General features: G+C 41.1%; 1 protein-coding gene across 1 annotated transcript; it reads left to right on the top strand.

Annotated features, from left to right (window-relative positions):
* The first annotated feature begins 906 nt into the window (after positions 1 to 906).
* On the top strand, positions 907 to 21,392 carry pds5a (PDS5 cohesin associated factor A). The gene is given in 33 exon segments (XM_034211609.1): positions 907 to 957; positions 959 to 1,021; positions 5,743 to 5,946; positions 6,621 to 6,707; positions 6,810 to 6,907; positions 7,260 to 7,386; positions 8,472 to 8,552; positions 8,703 to 8,843; positions 9,057 to 9,172; positions 9,683 to 9,777; positions 9,907 to 10,052; positions 10,383 to 10,534; positions 10,867 to 10,980; positions 11,501 to 11,582; positions 11,674 to 11,722; positions 11,827 to 11,966; positions 12,419 to 12,534; positions 13,697 to 13,802; positions 13,950 to 14,110; positions 14,269 to 14,392; positions 14,550 to 14,708; positions 14,821 to 14,889; positions 15,315 to 15,451; positions 15,551 to 15,674; positions 16,226 to 16,430; positions 17,059 to 17,173; positions 17,364 to 17,496; positions 17,901 to 18,020; positions 18,249 to 18,311; positions 18,606 to 18,781; positions 18,860 to 18,947; positions 19,487 to 19,758; positions 20,472 to 21,392. Coding segments are annotated over 33 exon segments (3,918 nt in total). The 3' UTR covers positions 20,476 to 21,392.
* The last annotated feature ends 230 nt before the right edge of the window (positions 21,393 to 21,622 follow it).

Here is a 21,622-nt window from a genome sequence, read left to right as displayed (position 1 = left end):
ATAGATTAATTTTGCATTTGTTAGGATGTTAAAAATCCTCTGTGGGTGCAAGTTGGTGTGAGAGAGGAGGGCTCAGGGCGACGGTAGCAGCCCTGCTTCGCCTGTAAACTAGCGGCAGAACGGAGCGATGCGTTGAAGTTGAAAAAAGACAGAAACAAGTAAATTAGCTTGATTTTAAAACTTCACAAAGTAGTTGCATTTGTTTTAAACCGCACGAACTGAACACGGGCATGGCTATTTGAGGCAGAGGTGATAGGATACTTTACTTCCTCTGTGATTGTATGTAGCTGGAGATGTGATGGGTACCTCCATAGTTTGCGGCCTACGCTAGCAAAGTAGGCTAACCAGTTAGCTAGCACGGCTAACGTGTATTAGCCGCTCGCTGCTAGCATTATTACTTCCTTCCCGCAAAATGCTAGCGGCTAGCCAATGATGTTTGCACTGCAACTGGCTAGCTGGCTAATTTGATAACCTGTATTACAGTAAACATACATTTGCTGCTGTTTTGTTGTTTTCAAACTGGCTTTCCACACAATTAGCGATTCGAATGGCTGTAAGGTTACCGGGATAGCAGCACAGCTTGTTTCTCTAGCGATACAGTGTTTGATGAGAAATTTACTGGGAATATGGAGCTGATGTTTAGCTGGGTTGTTTTAGCATGCGAGCTAATACTATGAAGGCAGATGGTTTAATGTTGGCTTTCTCTCTGAAAAGTATTCTGGATTATAATATCGTTTAGTACACAGGTGCGGTTTGACTAATTCGGCGAGTAAATTCCATACTTGGCAAATGAGAATGATGCTTAAAACAAGGTTTTTGTAAGTGCGGTAGCATGGTGGTGCTGAACTTTTGTTTTCTGACCCATAGAGGCCAGTAGAAGACCGTGTGGACCAGACATCAACAAGCATGGAGTTTCCGCAACAGCAGAAACCGGCGGGGGACGGGAAGATCATATACCCCCCCCGGAGTGAAGGATATTACGGACAAAATCAGCAACGATGAGGTGGTCAAACGTTTAAAGGTATGTATGTGTGTGGTTTCATTCTGTCAAGATTCATTTTCTGCAAGCCCTTGTCCCATTTATCTGTGTCCAGTCCCTGGCAAAATGCCAATCCCTCTTAACTTTGTATACTACTGTACATTAAGTCAATAAGAGTCAATTGTTCTTGTATGGTAGGCCGTTTTCCAAATCTTCTATGGTGTTGTTTAGTTCTCTCAGATTGATAACAACACTCAATATCACTTCTAGAATATGATTGTGATTGTTGAACTTTGGTGACATTAATTATTGTTGTTCAGTAGCATTATAGTCTCACAAGTTTATCAGCATTTCATTTTGTTCGACTGCAAAAATGGGCTTATCCCAAAATATCAACTTAAGAAAAGCTAACATTGCATACTGAAGCTATGTGTTTGCGTTCCCTTTTCAAAGAAAGGTCACATTATTCAATGTATACTTGCGTATATTTATCTTGATTCATGGATATTTGAGTTCTGGGCACTTCCCGGTAGCAGTAATAAAACTACTGACCTATTCATTTGAAATATTCGAATCGTTGCTTATTTACACAGCCATCAAGTACAAGGCATTTGGAGTTTAGTCAAATTTGCTCTCCGTGTTTAAGTTTTGAAAAGTGTTTAGATTAAAGTGCTTGGATCTGCTTGACATCTCGACAGTATAAATTGTTAGTCTATTTATAAACTGGTGAAACAAAACACGACACCTTTTATTATTTTTTATTTGAATACATCTCCCTACTCTGGGTTGCTCTCCTGGTTGTTGATACCACAGTAAGATCTAGTTTGATGTGATCTAATAGTGCAATTAACAGTATCCTATATATATATATAAGGGAGGCGTGTGGTGCAGTGGGTTGTGAGTTGGTGTTCGGATCAGGAGGTCACAGGTTCAAACCCCACTGCAGTCAGCATGTTGTGTCCCTGGGCAAGACACTTCACCCCAAATTGCTCCTGTGGGATTGCCCACAGTATTGAGTATGTAAGTCGCTTTGGATAAAAGCGTCTAACAAGTGACATGTAATGTAATGTAATATACTTCTGAACTTTACTACAAATGGAAGGAGCTTGAAAATGAACATTAAAATGCTTCAATGGTGTTTGCTGTGTTTTACTTTGGAAGGTGAGGGAAACCTGAGATCAGTTTCTGGTTCAGTCAACACCTGAGAGAAATGTCTGGCTCTGGCTTTAGCTGCTTAATGCTTCACTATGTTCACCAGTTAAGATTAAGGTAATCATTCTCATTTTCAAGGTTAGAATTGATGCAGTAGTTTAAAACATATTTATTATAGCCAATTAAAACATGGGTGCTAAACCCTGTTTCAATGCATCCTGATATCTTCCCCTCAGCCTTCCCCACACTTCAAACCTTCAGCAATATAAAGTTGACAACTGTGCTTCAGTGTTTACAGGGATCTTGTGACTCTTCTTAATCACGTTAGATTGTTTACTACTAGACTGGTTTCCTGCCATCCTAGAGGTGTTTATAAAGTAGCATTGTGACCTTATAGCACACATCCCTTAGACAAGCAGGACACATCTGCTGAATGGCAGGTTGTTGCCTGTGCAAGACACATGTTTACAGATCTATTTACTGCTGTGCTTTGGAAAGAATGACTAATTGCATGTCCAATTAGCAATTTATGAAAGGGATTCATGTTGTATTGCCAGCAGAGCATTAAGCAAGCAGAGAGCTTATTTTCACAGTTTTAAAGTCACTTCATCTACATTCAGCCGATAGCATAAGTTATTCTGTATTCTTTAGTTTGGTCAAATGCATGTAGAACGTTAAAAAGGAGGAGGAGTTGTTGCACCTGGTTGGTTACCATTTGTACTCAGTTCCACCATAGAAATGATTACTCATGTCAGTTTGCAACAAAAGGAGCATATAAGGTGTTTACATGAGTATTGCAAAAGGGTTTACTACAATATATCCCTTAGTTCATGACAGCACTTTTTGTATCTAAAAAAACAACTACATTTTTGAAAACATGTTGTGGTGTGCATGTATTTGATTACAGTCGATAGATGTTCATTGTTATTTCTTCTAATTGAAAGTTGAATATTTGCTTTGTAGTTTGTATATGTGTTGCTATGGTGCAAAGCAGCTTTCAGTATACACTGGTGTCGGTTTAACTAATATGCATCCTCGTGTAACGTTTTCAGGGTAACTATCTCATTGTGGAAGATGATTTGTTGTTTGGTAATAGGTGGGCACAAGTTGTCTTTAATGTGGGGACAAAGAAGGTGTGGGGGGGTACATGTGGGGTTAAAACACTCTGGCTTTACCAGCCTTTATCAGTTTTCACATTGCTGGTGAAAGAGACCCAACAAAGTTTTTTTACCATTTGAAAGGGAAGTTGCTAACTGAGCCTACCCAGTTTAATATTTTCACCAGCACAGACTCGTACTCTTTGATTGATCAAAGAAAAGCCCTTTGTGCAGGAACAGAAAGCTTAAACGGACTGTTTGCTAGTGAAATAACCTTTATTCCTTAGAGGAAAAATCATCTGCTTTTGTTCCCAAGCTACAGTAATAGTTCAACACTTTGTAAATACCCTTCCTCTGGCTCAAAGTAAGATGACGAGATAAATCCTACCCGTTTGTATGCATATTTGAAGTTACAGCCAGCCGCTGTCTGGAGTCTTGCCATCGACTTGTATGATTTATTGTATAACTACAACGAAATTCTTCCATTGTTTAGTTAAAAAAAATGTATTAAAAAAACGTTAGGTAACAATGTTTCCCCTGTGGTGTTGAATGCTGCCAGGTGAACAGGATGATTGTACTATTTCTTATCCATACTAAAGTACCAGGAGAGTGTCCTGCTTGTTTGATCCGTCCAGTGTGTAGAATCCAGCTACTCCATATTCCATAGTGCTCACTAAATAGACGTGTGTGTGTGTGTGTGTGTGTGTGTGTGGCTGTTTATTTAAACACATCGACTTGGGCTTTGACAATTTAGTCATGTATTTCTGACATTTAAAGATATGTATTGTTCACACTTTTTCTGAAATGAAATAGACTGATGAACCGAGAAATTGTTTGGTCAATTGATCAATATTGAAAATAATTGTTAGCTGCAGCCCTGATGTAGGGGGGTCACAGAGGACATGATGACTCATGAAGATAAAAATGGTTGTTACAGTTTATTAGATGTTATATAAGCTGCTTGCATGAATTGAAGGGTTGAATTGCAGCTTAATGTAAGATAATCATTATGCAGATAACACAACTGTGTGGAGTCTCAGACTTTGCAATCATTTGATAAACATGCCACATATATATTTTTACACAGACAAAAAACAACAATACATTTAAGGCGCAGAGAAACACACATACTCCACGGCTCAACCGCCCCACACACTCGTCTCTGTGCAGAGCTTTCACCGGCTGGGTTGTGACTGTTTTAACTGAGAGCAGCTGAGGGTTGGTTGGAGTGTGTGTGTTTGTAGGAGTGAGTGTGGCTGTCTCTGCAGTCTGCTGGAGCGGTTGGCCCATCCCCCACCCCGGCTCACTGCCTGCTCTGCTTTGCTCCCCTTTCATACACACACTCACTCATTGCTCTGCTAGAGGAAGTGGTAGTCCTAGTATCAATATCTTAAACTGAGATGTTTGACATTGATATGTGCATATAACCTCTTGAGACACAAGGGCTAATGTTTAACAATTTCAATAATGGATATTGTGTCCTGTCATTTTAACCTTGGGCCTTATTTGTTTCGCCTTGAACTAATCAAAACGGACAAGTTGACATTAGAAGTCAAGCCCCCTAAGCAGCACTGGGAGACGTTTTTACCAAGCTATGTGCTTTAAAAGTGTTGGAATGTCTCAAACTTATTATTTAAGGGTTGTTTGTTCTTCAAAGCTCTACGTTGCTTGAGGCTCTTTAGCTCTCAGCTTTGATTGTTCTGGATAAGCTGTATGGTCGCGTCCCTCTGTTCTGGTTTCTTCATATAAAACTGAATGCAGCCGATTCCAGCAAACAAGCTCTGACAGACCATGATACGTGTAACTTAGAAGGTAATGGGGTTATTAATGGATCATTGCTGAAGCTTTTTGTAATGCTTATGTTTACAATTTGTAGCCAACTTTATTGATTTTCTGTGCTATTTTGACCCCGTTACATCAGTCGAAATAAAATAATAGTTTGCCCTGTTTAAACCATAGATACACACGTATCGATTAAGGGTAGTTTTGAAGCTCGTAAAAGTGCATCTTTCATTTGGCAGCTGTTAATTCTTCTATATTGCTTATGGGGAAAGTCTTTTTGGCCCAGCTGGTGTCATCTGAACTGCAGAATCAGCTGAAATATGCTAAATATATTATAAAGTAACCCCAGTAGCATTGCAAGTACACTCACCACACATTAAAGGGCTGCTGTTGATATTTTGTGCTGTAGATGAACTAACGAGTGCAGACCATTTTATTGTATTGCTTGGGCGGTATTGGGCTTGCTTTTTTAAAGCTTAAGTAAAGGGACTGTTATCATATGAAATGCAAAGCCTCAAAAATGTATTTGTACTAACAACTTCATGCTTCTTGGGAAGGCAACGCTTAAAATGAAAATGGGTTCTATGGATACCCACGAGTGTCTCCTTTACAGATATGCCCAGTCAATGATAATTGCACTAGGGCAGTTCTTAACATTACGTTAAATAATTTAATAAGGCCTCCCCAAAATGTTCCTTTCTCACCCTCCTCTCTTGTCGCGCTGTCTCACAGATGGTGGTGAAGACCTACATGGACATGGACCAAGACTCTGAGGAGGAGAAGGCGCAGTATCTCGGCCTGGCGCTCCACCTCGCCTCAGAGTTCTTCCTCAGGAACCCCAACAAAGACGTGAGGCTGCTGGTGGCCTGCTGTCTGGCTGACATCTTCAGGATCTATGCTCCCGAGGCCCCCTACACCTCCCACGATAAACTCAAGGTTAGGAGCTGATCCTAGATAAGTGTTTGTTATCCTTTATCAAGCCCCTGGGGAGGGAGGGAGGGAGGGAGAGAGAGAGCTGCAGGGGGGTGGATGCACAACGCACCCAGGAACGAGAAGCTAGCTCCGGTCCTTTTCCTGTTAGGGAAACTGTGGACTCGATGTCCTGACAGGCCACCTGCACAAACTCCAGCTCACCATGATTACAAATGGTGAAATGCAATGTAAAATTACCGAGAAAATACCAGCTCACTAAATCACAACCGCTCAAACCAACTACAAACTACTACCGCGGATTGGGCAGAGAATGAGTCCGAGAAAGTTGCTCCCCCATGTGACGTAATATGACACGTATGACGTTAAAAGTAGCAGAGCTCAAAAGGCTCCTTTCCCTCTGAATTCCTGCCCTTATGTCTCGTAAAACATATCAAATCCTGCATTCACTTTTTTAATTGTAATTTTCAGGCAAGGTTAAGCATAAATCTAGTAAAAAAAACAACCTGCAAGTTGCTCTTTAATGTGAGGTCAAACTTTTTGAGCTTTGTTTGCCAAGTATCTATTTTTGACAACTGTACCTGCAGGCAGTGCATCACACCAGAGAGGACAGGGGAAATAACTAATGTGCACACTTGAATATTTGTTTATATTTATATGTTGTCCTGTCTTGTCTCCAGGACATTTTCTTGTTCATCACCAGACAGCTAAAGGGCCTGGAGGACACGAAGAGCCCTCAGTTCAACAGATACTTCTACCTGCTGGAGGTAAGGAACTTAAGTGGTAGAAACAACAAGGAGCTTCACTTTTATTTTGTTCATTGTGGTTCAGGGGCTGGAATAACAAATGTCTGTTATGCTTTTCTCTAGAACCTGGCGTGGGTGAAGTCGTACAACATATGCTTCGAACTGGAGGACTGCAACGAGATCTTCATCCAGCTTTTCAAATCACTCTTCTCTGTCATCAAGTAAGGCCCTTGTTATCTGCTGCTGTGTCCTAGTGTTTACAATCTCTCCATCTTATACATTTATAATGTTTAAACGGCATTCACTTTTCATGAGGCCCTTATTTAATTCCGGCACAGTCCAGCTAGTAGCCCTTAAGTCTGTCACCTAAGCTCCATTTTTATTTCCCTTTAACATGTTTTAATTTAATTACCTAGAGAACGCATTTAATTACCTAGAGAACGCATACTGAAAGGTATACACCCAGTTAACATGAGAACCCATTGTAACCCCAGGGGGTTCAAATGAGTAATCGCTCTTTGTTTTTGATTAAATATTGTTTCATTTCTTACATTTTCAACTCTTCCTCCACAGTAACAGCCATAACCAGAAGGTGCAGATGCACATGATAGACCTGATGAGCTCCATCATCATGGAGGGCGACGGAGTCACACAGGAGCTGCTGGACACCATGCTCATTAACCTCATTCCTGCTCACAAGGTGGGACCAACACATCCTTTTGTATTATGTAGAAATGGAGCTGCAATGATTAGTAGAATAAACCATTGGTCCATCAACGATAAAATGATTGTTAGTTGCAGACTTATTATAGACTCGTTTTTTTTTTTAGTCTTTTATAATCCGTTGCTGTCAGCTTAAATCATATTGCTCAAGCTGGTGGTCTGTGTATCAGTGAATGTTTGGGTAAAATGTTCTACGACAATTGAATATACTAATCCATAGGGATGTAAAGATACCAAAAACTCACGGTACCGCGTTAATATCGCGATTAAAAAGTCCACGGTACGATATTTATCGCGATATTGAAAAATAAAGTAAAAAAATGTGATTTTTTTTTTTTTTCTTGAATTTTTTTTTCTTTATTAAATAATAAATCTGATGTGTACAGCATTTTAGTAGGATAGTAGTCGTTTTTAAAGTGTCAACAATATAATAATCAGACCCTGCAATAGAATAAATCAAGTTTCACTTTAGTTTTTCAAGTAACTCAACTCTAACTCACTCACTCAGCATCATCAAGGTTATCTTTTAGGAATATGAGCATGTCCACATTTCCAGGTAGAAGCTGGGATGTTTGGGCGTTTACAATATCCCCTGCTGTGGAAACAACTCTCTTGCTTGGTACTGATGTTGATATTGAGAGATATGCTTTGGCCATGGGTGACAGCAGTGGGTCAAACTGCATTGTCTCTCCACCACTTTAAAAACAATACAGTTTTTGCCAAGAAGGTGAGGCTTATTGACAGGGCGAGATATAAATATACTTTTGGTACTTGTCAATGTCTCTAGGTATGTACATGTAGCCCTGTAAATATGATGTCCTTTTGTGTTATCTGTTGTTTTATGTTCATGTTGTAAACCTACTTGCTGCCATGTTGGACAGGTCTCCCTTGAAAAAGAGATCGATGATCTCAATGGGACCATCTGGTTAAATAAAGTTTAAAAAAATAAAAGATCGCGGTAGATTTTGTCAGTCTCACGACGGTATTGAGACATTTATTTACCGCGATATTCGATATATCGTTACATCCGTACTAATCCATGTTTAACTTTCCTTCGAACAGAATCTGAATAAGCAAGCGTACGATCTTGCTAAGACTCTGCTGAAGAGGACAGTCCAGACCATCGAGACATGCATCGCAAACGTGAGGAGGAGCCTTATTTGTTTTCTGTTTGTGAAAGTGTGTTTTAGTTTTTATGCTTACGTCCTCAGACAATTTGTACTTAAAATGTTGTCTGTTTCTACAGATGATATTGTTTTAAGGTGTTTATCTCAGTGCTTTTTCCTTTCTCAGTTCTTCAATCAGGTTTTAGTGATGGGCAAGTCATCAGTCAGCGACCTGTCGGAGCACGTCTTTGACCTCATCCAGGAACTTTTTGCCATCGACCCAATGCTGCTTACCTCTGTCATGCCCCAGCTGGAATTCAAACTTAAGGTTAACACACACACACACACACACATTGTCGCCCCTACACAATTATAATTTCCCCTTAGGTCACAGAAAGAATTGATGAAACTTGTTTTGTTAAGATGGGATGGTTGACAGTTTGTCGCAGTGTTTGCCGTAAGAGAGTGAGCAGGACAGGAATTGAATTATTAAAAGACCCTGAAAATGCAACTGTGTTTAACATGTGTTTTGCGTTTGCAGAGTAATGATGGTGAGGAGCGCCTCGCTGTTGTACGGTTGCTGGCTAAGTTGTTTGGAGCCAAAGACTCAGAGCTGGCGTCACAGAACAGGCCGCTGTGGCAGTGCTTCTTAGGACGGTGAGTTACGCAGACACACACACACACACGCACACACACACACACACACACACACACACACACACACACACACACACACACACACACACACACACACACACACACACACACACACACACACACATAGAGTAAAAGTTTCCCGCTGTGGATTATTGAGACTGGTGGTTGTAGAGATCATGAGATAGTAAACGGAAATGTATGCACCAAAAACACAGACACACATTCCTTGTATGTGTTAACCTACTTTGCAATAAACCGGTTTCTGATTGTGATCTAATCTACACTATTATCATGCAGTTGATGTGGGGCACGTCTGTACAGCACTGAAATGAGAAAGTTAAGGCATCCATTATAACTGAACTGACGGCACATATCGAAAAAGAGTTTTAAAATGACCTGTCTACCTGGTGACATTAGATTCGAATTTCCTCAGTCCGTCACTGGCCTTTTATAATACGATGGAGCATGGTTCAGTTGATCTCATTATGTGTGACTGATGTTTCTCTCCAGGTTTAATGACATCCACGTTCCAGTCAGGCTAGAGTGTGTAAAGTTTGCCAGCCACTGCCTGATGAACCACCCGGATCTGGCCAAAGACTTGACAGGTGGGTTAGTGTTTTCTGTCTCACGGAGTCTTCTTCACTTTTCCTCTATCCTCTACTTCTGCTCTTTCTTTCACATCATGCTACGAATGAAAATGTGGTTCCATATCCCTCTCCTTATTATCCAATCAGAGTATTTGAAGGTGCGTTCCCATGACCCGGAGGAGGCCATCCGTCATGATGTCATCGTCACCATCATCAACGCTGGAAAGAAAGACCTCAACTTAATCAATGACCAGCTGCTGGGCTTCGTACGAGAGAGGACATTAGACAAGAGGGTGAGACAAATATGAACAAACATGGGGCATGAGTAATGATTTCTTTATTGTTGGCATGTAGGAAAGGAATGGCTCTGATGTACGGATATGTCTTTATGACATGTTCAGATTGTTATAGCATCTATAGTAGTATGGTGATTTGCTCTGTTATTCATTAGTTGAGCCCCTTGGCGGCATCATCAAGTTTGAATTTGCTCATGACTAAGAGTAAACCACAGATCAGGATCTCCTTTACTCGGGGCTGCTTTTTCATTGATTGAATTTCCTCACCTTCATCTTATTCTGTCCTCCCTGCCCTGTGTTTCCTCCCTCCTCTCCCTCCCACTATAGTGGCGTGTGCGTAAAGAGGGCATGATGGGCCTTGCTCAGCTTTATAAGAAATACTGTCTGCACCATGAGGCCGGGAAAGAGTGTGCCCAGAAGATCAGCTGGATCAAAGACAAACTGCTGCACATCTACTATCAGAACAGCATTGATGACAAGTGAGTTTATACACAGATGGTTTCATGTGGAGAAGGACAACACAGCTGTTTTGGACATTTTACAGCCATGGCAACATTACTTAAGTGGGGGTTGCCACGACCAAAAGCACTTGATACATCTTGTGTCTGTAGAATAATACATTTATTTGAAACCTTGTGAGACTTGTATTAACAGACAATAATAAATAGGACGAATAGACTGGTTAAAACTAGTGATATTACTACAGATCTTTGAGATTACTGCGTTCAAGTTTATAAGTATGTCAAATGTATTCCGTTTGACATTTTCTCTGTTTTCACACAACTCACCGAAGCTCTCCTCCTTCCTGCAGGTTATTAGTAGAGAAGATCTTCGCTCAGTACATGGTTCCTCACAGTCTCAACACAGAGGAGAAGATGAAGTGTCTTTACTACCTGTATGCCTGCCTGGACACCAACGCTGTCAAGTCAGTACACCTGCAACATTAACAATCTTCAACAAAAACACACGGTTAGATTGGACAGATGAGACTAACCTGCATCTTGTTATTGTATCTTGGCTATTAGGGCTGCAGTGATTGCATCTCTTCAAATATATAACCAGAAACTATTTTGTTAATCAAATAGTTGTTAAGTTATTATAGCAGACGATGCTGTTTTATGGCGGTGACCTGCTTCTCTATTTAATTTACATTTAAATAAATAATATCTGTGTTCTGTACTTACAAAACTATGCATGTAAAGACATCTTCTACTTGGATGGACATGTTTTAGTATTTTCTGATAATTTATGGACCACACTAAACATTTAAAAAATGATTAAGATGCCTTATTGACACAACAAATCAAAACTGCTTGCAAACCTGTATCTTAAACAACATAAACAGTTCAATATGTGCATATCACAACGGCAGTTTATTTATAGTTGTGTTCTTTTGACACCTCCCTCTTGGTTCTCACACCTCTGGATGTTTCCTTTGCTCTCAGGGCCCTGAATGAGATGTGGAAGTGTCAAAACATGCTGAGAAGCCTCGTCAAAGAGCTGCTTGACCTCCACAAGCTGCCAGCGGTGTGTTGACATACTTTTACCCACAAAACATCTTCATATCTTTTGATGAAAAGCAGATCCATGACATTTGTCCCTCTCTTTCCCCCGGTAGACGGAGGCCAATAACTCAGCCCAGATGGGGAAGCTGATGAATATTTCCAGTACGTTGCACAAACATATAGAGGACACTTTCGGTCTACACGCTCAGAATTTCAAAATGGTTGCACTTAACAGGAAAAACATTTTCTTCTCTTTCTGTTCACAGAGAATCTGCCAGACGCTGGAAAGGCCCAGGACTTCATGAAGAAGTTCAACCAGGTTCTGGGAGAGGACGAGAAGCTCAGAGTGCAGCTGGACATGCTCATCAGCCCCACCTGCTCCTGCAAACAGGCAGAGATCTGTGTGGTGAGAGGAACAATCATACAGGCTACCAGCCCCATTCTCTCTCTATAGTAGCTTTCAAATGTAATAAAGCTCACAAACAGAGAATGATATAACCATAATTGGTAGATTATAACACAACAGTAATGTTATAATAATTGTTATTTTCTGAGGTATTTCAAGGGTCTTACAATTCATTTTGTCATTGTGTTAGTTACTGGGAAGGGATCATTTCATCTCTATTTAAAACTAGAAGCAGTCATATCTTCATACTGTGGAATTGGGAAATGTCCCACACTGCTGTTTTGATTAATGAAATATTAAACTAATCTTAGCGTACATCCAGGGTTAGAAATAAAGACACTTTATATCAAGGTTTGCCTGCATTTATTAATATTAGCAAGGGTGTAAAATGTCCATGCAGGTATATCACAAACCATGAATGTTGTTGTTAATGGTGTTTGTTCTTTGTGCAGAGGGAGATCACTCGGAAATTGACGTTCCCCAAACAGCCCACCAACCCCTTCCTGGAGATGGTGAAGTTCCTGCTGGAGCGCATCGCCCCTGTCCACATCGACTCTGAGGCCATCAGGTCAGACAAACTCCTCAAAGCACCAAGAGTGGGGTTTTATTCTCCAAGTTTCACACCAGCGCTTTTCCCGTTCTAGCTCCGTGCTAGAGCTTTCCTGGTTCAGCTCCGGTTTCCCTTTTCTGCTCCCGCTTTGTTCACACCACACAGAGGTGGTGCTGCGTCATTGCCTCATCGTTTGCGTCATGACGTAGCCGTTTACGTGCCTGCTTCATAAAAGCCAAACCGCGCGGAAATCCCTCACATCGACAACAACAACAACGGCCGATTGTATTGAAGCGCTGTTCGCTTTGGTTATGCTCTTACGAAACGAAATGGAAGGCACGGGACGACTTTACAAGGGACGACTTTACAAGGGACGACGTTACTTGGAACTTTACAAACATCACATGCGAAATTCAAGACTCGTTGTGTACAAACTGGATAAAATGCGGGCATGTTCAGGAGGTTGATCCCCGCCTCGACGTAAGAGGTGGCGCTGAACCAGGAAAGCTCTAGCTCCGGAAATCTTGCTTCTAGACAGACAATTTTTTGGAGCTGGAAACGAACCGGATTCCGGAGCTAAGAGGCGGCGGCGCCGCTGCGGTGTGAAGAGGAAAAACCGGTACTTTTCAGGCTCTAGCTCCGAGCCGGCCCTGAAAACGCGTTGGTGTGAAAGGGGCAACAGACCAAAACTATTAAAACATGTTCAAATGTAAATTATATTACCAATAAAAGTACATTCTGATTTAAGTAGAAAAATATGAAACTTTTTTAAATCCAGTTTTAAAAGATTCAACTTTCTTTTTGAGTACACACAAAAAGGGGCACTCTTACAACAGAGCAGCAGTTCTTATCTGAGATAGTGAGTTACATGTTCTCCCTGTCATTGTGTAATGCCATCTACAGGCTTTCTCATTCACTGAGACACCTAGTGGTGGTGAGGTGTACCTGCAGGCCTTAGCCAGTGAACATGTTTAACCCTTTCTGCTTTATGGAAAAACACAGAGGACACGCTGAATGTCTTTATGTGCTTAAGTTGGGCAGTGCAACTATTTCTCCAATGTTAAATATTTGCTTTCATGTCTTTATAAGACACTGAAGTACTTCAGTTTTTCACGTGGAACGCATTTGGATGTTTTTAAGAAAAATGTATTGTAATAAGTTATAATCTGTCTTACTTTAGTGCTCTGGTGAAGCTGCTGAACAAGTCCATTGAGGGTACGGCTGATGACGATGAGGAGGGCGTTACCCCGGATACAGCTATCCGCTCTGGCCTGGAGCTCCTTAAGGTAAACACATGCTGACCAAGCATACAGAGATAAAAATGATGTCATTTCTAGTAAAAAGGTTGTTGAACATGCAGATTACAGCTAAAGTGTTTTAATGTTGAATTGTGCAACACATCAATAATTGTTACTTTGTTTCACTTCTTCAAGGTGCTGTCGTTCACCCACCCCACAGCGTTCCACTCTGCAGAAACCTACGAGTCTCTGCTGCAGTGTTTGAAGATGGAGGATGAAAAAGTGGCAGAGGCAGCCATTCAGATATTCAGGAACACAGGGCAGAAGATCGAGACAGAGCTACAACAGATAAGATCGTAAGAACCAACTGCATTTTACTCTGAAGAGTAAATTACAAGACATTGATGTGTATACTGTTGCTTTTTAAATCTCCAGGCCATTGGTCGAAACTTTTTGAGAGGAATAATCTGTGTGTGGTAAGTTTTCCTAATGCTTATTGTTATGTGTCCGTCAGGACTCTGATCCCTGTCCTGCATCAGAAAGCTAAGCGGGGAACGCCTCACCAGGCCAAGCAGGCCGTGCACTGTATTCACGCCATCTTTAACAACAAGGAAGTGCAGCTGGCACAGATTTTTGAGGTAGGGGACTTACAATTTACCCAGATTTACATAGTATCAGAAATAACAACAATCTCTTTTCTTTTCTTTTTTTAACTGGCATTTTCATGTCCTTTTTTTTCACGCTGTGACTCATCTTTTCTTGTCACTTGCACTGTTACTTCCCCCCCCCCCCCAGCCTCTGTCACGCAGTCTGAACGCAGACGTCCCAGAGCAGCTCATCACGCCCCTCGTGTCTCTGGGCCACATCTCCATGCTGGCCCCAGATCAGTTTGCTTCACCGATGAAGTCAATCGTGGCTAATTTCATTGTCAAGGATTTGCTCATGAATGACAGGGTGCGTGATCTTTTTATATATTTTTGGACACATGTTTAATAAATGACAACTTAAATGAAAATGAACCCAGTTAAGAAAAGAGTCCTGATGTGATGTGCCTTTATGTCTCCAGTCGGTGGGAAACAAGAATGGGAAGCTGTGGACGACTGACGAGGAAGTTTCACCTGAAGTCCTAGCTAAGGTAAGACATCGGTGGCATCCATTTCACTACCAGTCAAATTTAGATTTTGAATTTTCACTCAATGCATAGATATAACATAGATTGTGGTCTAGAGATGCACCAATTGCAGCCTGCTTTTTCAAATGTTTCACAGATTTCAGTTTCCTTTCTATGAAATACAATTGACAGCATATACCAACATTTTTGGAAACTTTTCTTTCATGAACTATTGAATGTTGACAGTATAAAACATGTTTTTTGTTTTAAAAAGTGCAAACCTAAGAAAAGTCATGTCACTGGTCACGGCCAATTAGCTAATAATCAATAATTAAGATCAGTGTATCTTTATTCAAATGTTTTGTTGTCAAAACATGTACGTTTTAAGATTTAGTTTAGATTCAGTAACCTCACTTTGCAATTTATTCACGCTCTTCCTGTTTCCCCAGGTCCAGGCCATCAAGCTGCTAGTGCGTTGGTTACTAGGGATGAAAAACAACCAATCCAAGTCGGCGAACTCCACCCTGCGCCTGCTGTCAGCCATGCTGGTCAGCGAAGGAGACCTCACGGAGCAGAAGAAGATCAGGTAACTCGGAGCTTCAGTCACACAAAAGCTGAAGTAGCGTCAGGTTGTACTGCGCAGGTCTTTTATTCCATATTGCCTATTAATTCTTTCTCCTCGCAGTAAGTCAGACATGTCTCGTCTGAGGCTGTCCGCCGGTGGAGCCATCATGAAGTTGGCCCAGGAGCCCTGTTACCATGACATCATCACACCTGAACAGTTCCAGCTCTGCGGCCTCGTTATCAACGTCAGTCCCAACATTACTTTCCATAACAGAACAGATTTGAACATGTGACAGTAGGAGGGGAGGTGTAAGTGGTCAAGTTGAAGACTGTGTTCAATGTCTCACTGCCAGAACAGCTATGATTATAAAGTAGTAGATGACTAGTCAACATGTCTGTGTATATTGCAATATGCCTTTTCACAATGTATTGTATGTTTACACAATGAAAACTGTTTTCATATAAGTAGAATAGGTCACAATGAACTATATGAATGAAAGAAAAACGTATTTAGAGCTGCAACTTATCAATGAAATGTGTGTGCAAATATTTTGATAACCAAAAATGATTTTTCACGAAGGAATTTTAGCATCTTCCTTATGGGGATTTTCCTTTCTCTGTTGTTTATTAACCAATTATCTTTAGATTTACAATATTTATCACCAACTGAAATTGTAGGATTAATGAAGATTGAAAATGATGTTTGTTGGATCCCTATTTATCATTAGTGAGTAGTGATAATCTCCTTTAATGTGATTGAGTTGTTTATTTTAAGTCTATTCTCTCTCACGTACAGGACGAGTGCTACCAGGTGCGTCAGATCTTCGCCCAGAAGTTGCACCTGTCTCTGGTCAAACTGACTCTGCCTCTGGAGTACCTGGCAGTGTTCGCCCTGTGTGCCAAGGACCCGGTGAAGGAGCGCCGCGCCCACGCCCGACAGTGCCTCCTCAAAAACATCTCCGTCCGCCGAGAGTACATCAAACAAAACCCACTCGCTCAGGGTCAGTTGTTCCACCTAAGGATGTTTTACAAAACAAAGTGAACTGCATGCATTTATGAGAAGAGTTACTGCCTTCTCATGGCTGCACATATGTTGGATTTCTGTCGTCTGTTGCTTTTCGTGGAGAAAAAGGTTTTGCATTTGTCGGTACACCATCTTCTCCATGTCATGCATTTCGTCACTGTGTAGTAGGGCTGCTCGATTATGGCAAAAATCCTAATCTTGATTATTTTGGTCAATAATTGATATCACGATTATTAAAAACGATTATCCATTTACTTTAAAAAAAAATGTTAACATTATGTTTTTAACAGTTGGTTACCCTGAACTTGAAGTATAATTCAACTGAAAAACCAATTTAAAAAAAAAAAAAAAATCGTTTTATTTAGATTATGTTGTTTTCATAATAGTTGCAAGCCAAAATAGTAATTGCGATTAAAATACGATTAATTGAGCAGCCCTACTGTGTAGTGATACTACCAATATTTTGTACATTGACTTGCATCATTATAGAAATGTTCTTCTAGTCTTTTTTCACTCAAAGCACTTTTTGTTAAAGTTGCAATTTAAAAAATAAAATAGTCCAAAACGAATTAATATAAATGAATGTGTTATTCTCTCTTCCACAGAAAAACTTGTCTCCCTTCTTCCTGAGTTTGTCGTCCCCTATATGATCCACCTGCTGGCACACGACCCAGACTTCACAAAACCTCAGGAATATGAACAGCTCAAAGATATCAAGGAGTGAGTGTTGACATATTTCTTTTTAATTTTATTGACTAAATCTGATCATACAGCTGAGAATGTTTGTTTTTTGAATCTTTATTTTACAAATAATATAAAAGTGTGTACTCTTGACTTACAACGCTCAAGAGACCCAGGTTTTGAGGAGTGAATCTGAACCCATTGATGTTCATTGTGCTGATGTGCCTAGGTGCCTGTGGTTCATGCTGGAAGTGCTGATGACCAAGAATGAGAACAACAGTCATGCTTTCCTAAGGAAGATGGTAGAGAACATCAAGCAGACGAAGGACGCACAGTGTCCTGAAGACGCAAAGGCCAATGAGGTACAAACAACATTTTCTTACTGTGTGTTCTGGAGACAGGGACCCATCTTAGATTAAAGTTCCTTCAGCACTTTTAAACCCTCTTCAGTCTGGGTCCTGAAGGCTGAAATCTCCAGAGCTGTTCACCATGTTTTCATTGACCTGAAACAAACCCAAGTGTCGTGCTAAAGGACAACATACCTGACTTTTGTTGATGCTTGACAGAGTTTACTGTGTGTTTCTCAAAGCTCTGTTATGGTTCCAATGATGATTAACATTTAAAACGATAACTCTTACAGACGGTAATTTCACCATGGTTTAATTTGAAAAATGTTACTTTTCATCCCAACTAAGAACTCTTTGCGGCAAGTCACCTAATTACACCAACAATCCTAACAGTGTGTCTCATGATGTCTTGGTTACAGAAGATGTATATTGTCTGTGACGTCGCTCTCTTCGTCATCGCCAACAAGAGCACTGCATGTCACCTGGACTCTCCGAAAGACCCCGTCCTACCCTCCAACTTCTTCATCGTGCAGGACAAGGCAATAAACACACACACAAACACACACATGGATTCGGATTTATGCTTCTCGGATGTAATACATAACCTTTTTCTTTCCTCTTGAAGATGAAACATTTCAAAGTCTTCTTTAAAATGACTGCATGGTGGATGGCTATGGGCACACTTCAAGATATAAGCGACATCCATGACCTCTGTGGTTTACCGGTTTATGCTAATCAAAGTTTTCTGCCGTGATGTCTTTCAACAGGAGTTCAAAAATGAAATAGAGTATCTGTCGACAGAGATGAGACAAATGCTGCTCTCTGGAAAGGTAAACGACCAACATTCCTATTTACTGAGCCACATCTCTGTTATGTGTATACTTTCATTTAACCTAAACATTTAAACATTTCTTTTGAATTTATTGTTTAGTTGAGTAAGAGAGAAATATTTGTTTTAGTTTAGAAACATCTATATATAATTATTAGTATTATCAGTATGAGTATAACTCTTCGGTCATCATGCCTGATCGAATGAGTTAAAAGGTTTAGGGCCATGATAAACAATCAAATGCTTATCAGTATAATACTAACGGCACCCTTGATCTCCTCCGTTCTTCACGCAGCCTAAAGTAGCTCCAGTGTTGGGAGCTGCGAACAAACCTCTGACGGTACCGGGGAGGAGGATCTTCAACAAGACCACCACCACCGCCGCCGCAGCAGCAGCAGCAGCAGCCCCAGACACAGCCAGCAACACCAGCACCAACTCCTCCCCACTGAACGCCTCCACCATCAAGAACAGGTACACACACACACACACACACACACACACACACACACAGTAATGTTGGCTTTAACAATATTCAAACATGTCTTGTAGTAACAACAATGCTGCCACCGAGTCATCAGAGAGCCCAGCGCAGGAAAACAACGAGAACCCAGTCATCAAGAACAGCGAGGGGAAGAAGGTAAGCTTGGAAAAAACATCAAAACGTGACAAAACACATATTTCCTCTTAACTTAAGGGCTTTTTATCCAGAAAGATAGTTTTGGTGTGAGTTGGCGAGATGCCTGCCTTATCTATAATACAAGCTCAAATACTCTGCTTGTGGCGTGAGATGTAAACGTAATGCTCTCCTCTTCGGCCGAGCTGTATTTGAGCTAGCGCACTGGAGTCTGTCATCGGTGGGTAAATGCACGCGAGCTCCTGTGCTGTGTTACGGTTGGTAAAAGAGAATGGTTCCTACATTAACTCCTCACAGCCAGTCTGTGGATTATCTTTAGTGCAGATTTCTGTTCAGAAACAGAGTGCCATTTCATTCCATTATAGTCGAGAGAAGGCACGCATCTCTACAGATTCCTCCAACACTCAGCAACTAATACAAAAATGTCGATTGATAAATATAGCACTACAGGTATGAGGAAAAATATATATATTTGTTTTTTAAGTAACTGTCCCTTTTAAGAAGGGTTATCCTGACTTTACTATCCTCATTGTATCTCTCAGAACGAGGCAAGTCAGAATGCGACTCCTGACGCAGAGACGGAAGCATCGACCGTCAAACGACGAGGCCGCCCTCCTAAAACAGCTGCTGCTGCCGCCGCCGTGGAGGTGGTTGAGAAAGAGGCTCCAGTGACACCGACAGGAGGAGCTGGCAGAGGCAGGAAGAGAGCAGCTGACTCCAAATCCAACCCCTCAGCAGACTCCATCAACATCAAGATGTCAAAACAGCAGCAGCAGAATGAAGAAGGGACAAAGAGACAGATCGACTTGCAGAGGTGAGAGTGGAGGAAAGAGACTAAGTTAAAAGGCTTCACAGCAGTGGTGCTGTTCAGTTTGAATTCCTGTTTCACTGATGGCTTATTATCCTATCGTGAGATTGAACAGAAGTCAGATCATCCTTCAGATGCCAACTTTCTTCTCTTCAGGTTTGTGAGCAGAGATAATGAGAAAGTGAGAAAGTGGGAGTCAGGAGAGGAGACAGGGAGAGCTGTAGGGTTAGTCGCCCCCTTCCTGGGCAGCGAGGGCGACGCTGAGATAGAGATGGAGTCCAGCCCAGAGATCAGGAAGGAGAGAGAGAGACACCCCCCCACAAAAGAGCAGAACAGCCAGGCAGACGGGGCCGACCTGTACAACCAGGAGAAACCAAGTCTTCAAGGAGGGGGGTTCCTTCTGGCAGGCAGGGAGAGCCCAAAAGTGGGCTGGCAGTGAGTTGGTTTAGCTCAGGATGTTTATAAACACAGTGACTGTCAGTTAATGTCTGAAGGCACAACATATTCAGGTTTTCCCCCCAAAAAAATACAATATTTCTACCAAGCAGTTAACACGGCTATTTTAAATAAATGGTTTCTGAATGTTAATTTATTTGTTTAAAGATCTACTGTCGAGGAAAAGTAGTATTCTTGAAGCAACCAGCCAGAGATGATTACATCGATGTTTCTTTCGGTGTTACTGTGCTGACACTGAGTCCAAACCTTTTGCTGTGTTTCAGGTAAAGAGGAAACCACTGAAGGGGAAATCTAGACCGTAGCGAACAGGCCGGACTCTGCCTCGTTCCTCCGCTGCGTTCATGCTCCTCTGACTCTAAAGCTGTCCTGGACACATTATGGACCTTTCTTAAAAACACACACATGTACACACACACGCAGACACAAATCTCTGACATCTTAGAAGGTTTTAAATACCTTATAGTCATGAAGCTCATTGTATGTAGGTCTTACTCAAAAAACATGTTCTTTTTCCCCCTGTTTGTTGCTCTTTGCTTCTTTTGTGGAGCCATTTTAAAGAAAAAAACAGGATGGACATTTTACAAACGTTTTAATCTGGTTGATTGTTGCTTATTAAATTCCCTGGGGAAAATCCTAATGTCTGTGTATGTCTCCTGACCTCTTCCTCCTCGAGTCCGTTGCACAATAGTTTTGTTTATTTTGAGCTCACTAGTGTTACTTGCAGTTGTATTTTGTAAATACCCATGTTCAACTTTGCAGTTGAACCTTTTGAATATCCAAAGCGGTTACTATGGCTGGAATCCGGGATCATCATAGCATAAGATTTGTGCATTTAGCAGCTGTCCCAACACCAACATTTTATAAACTTTAGTATGTTTAGACTTCTAACAAGTATGTTGAGGTGCTTTAGCTTGACTATAGCACCTCAAAGTCCAGGAGAAACTTGGGCCTATTAACTGCCACCTGTAATGCTTTTAAAAGCCTTTTGGTTATTTCTAGTGTTTGACACATTTAAGCGGTCAAACATTTCTGGATACTTTGCTCCAAGCTCCATTTGGCCCAAGCTCCATTTGGCCCCTCCTCCCCTCTGAAATCGAGCTGGGTATGAATTACAGTTTGGTTTTGTACTGCTGAAGTATGATTTAGTACTTCACTTTTGAATGCATAAATGATATATTACTATACTATGTGTTCAGATTTGTTCTTTTACAATTAAATCTTTTTTTGTACTTCAGATGTTCGGCTGGGTAAAGCTTGCTTTTAAGTAACTGGGTGATTTGAAACCTTGCAGGATGCGTTGATGAATTATTTTGACTGTAGTTAAAGTATGCCTATTCTCATGATCATATTTAATTTTTTTCCAGAAAAATAAATGCTCTTAGATGTTACCATGCAGTACATTTGTCTTGATCAG

This window comes from Gymnodraco acuticeps, unplaced genomic scaffold, assembly GCF_902827175.1.
Source record: "Gymnodraco acuticeps unplaced genomic scaffold, fGymAcu1.1, whole genome shotgun sequence".
NCBI classification, from domain to species: domain Eukaryota; kingdom Metazoa; phylum Chordata; class Actinopteri; order Perciformes; family Bathydraconidae; genus Gymnodraco; species Gymnodraco acuticeps.
The sequence above is the reverse complement of the archived record's forward strand: the minus strand, read 5'-3'. Positions and strand labels throughout refer to the sequence as shown.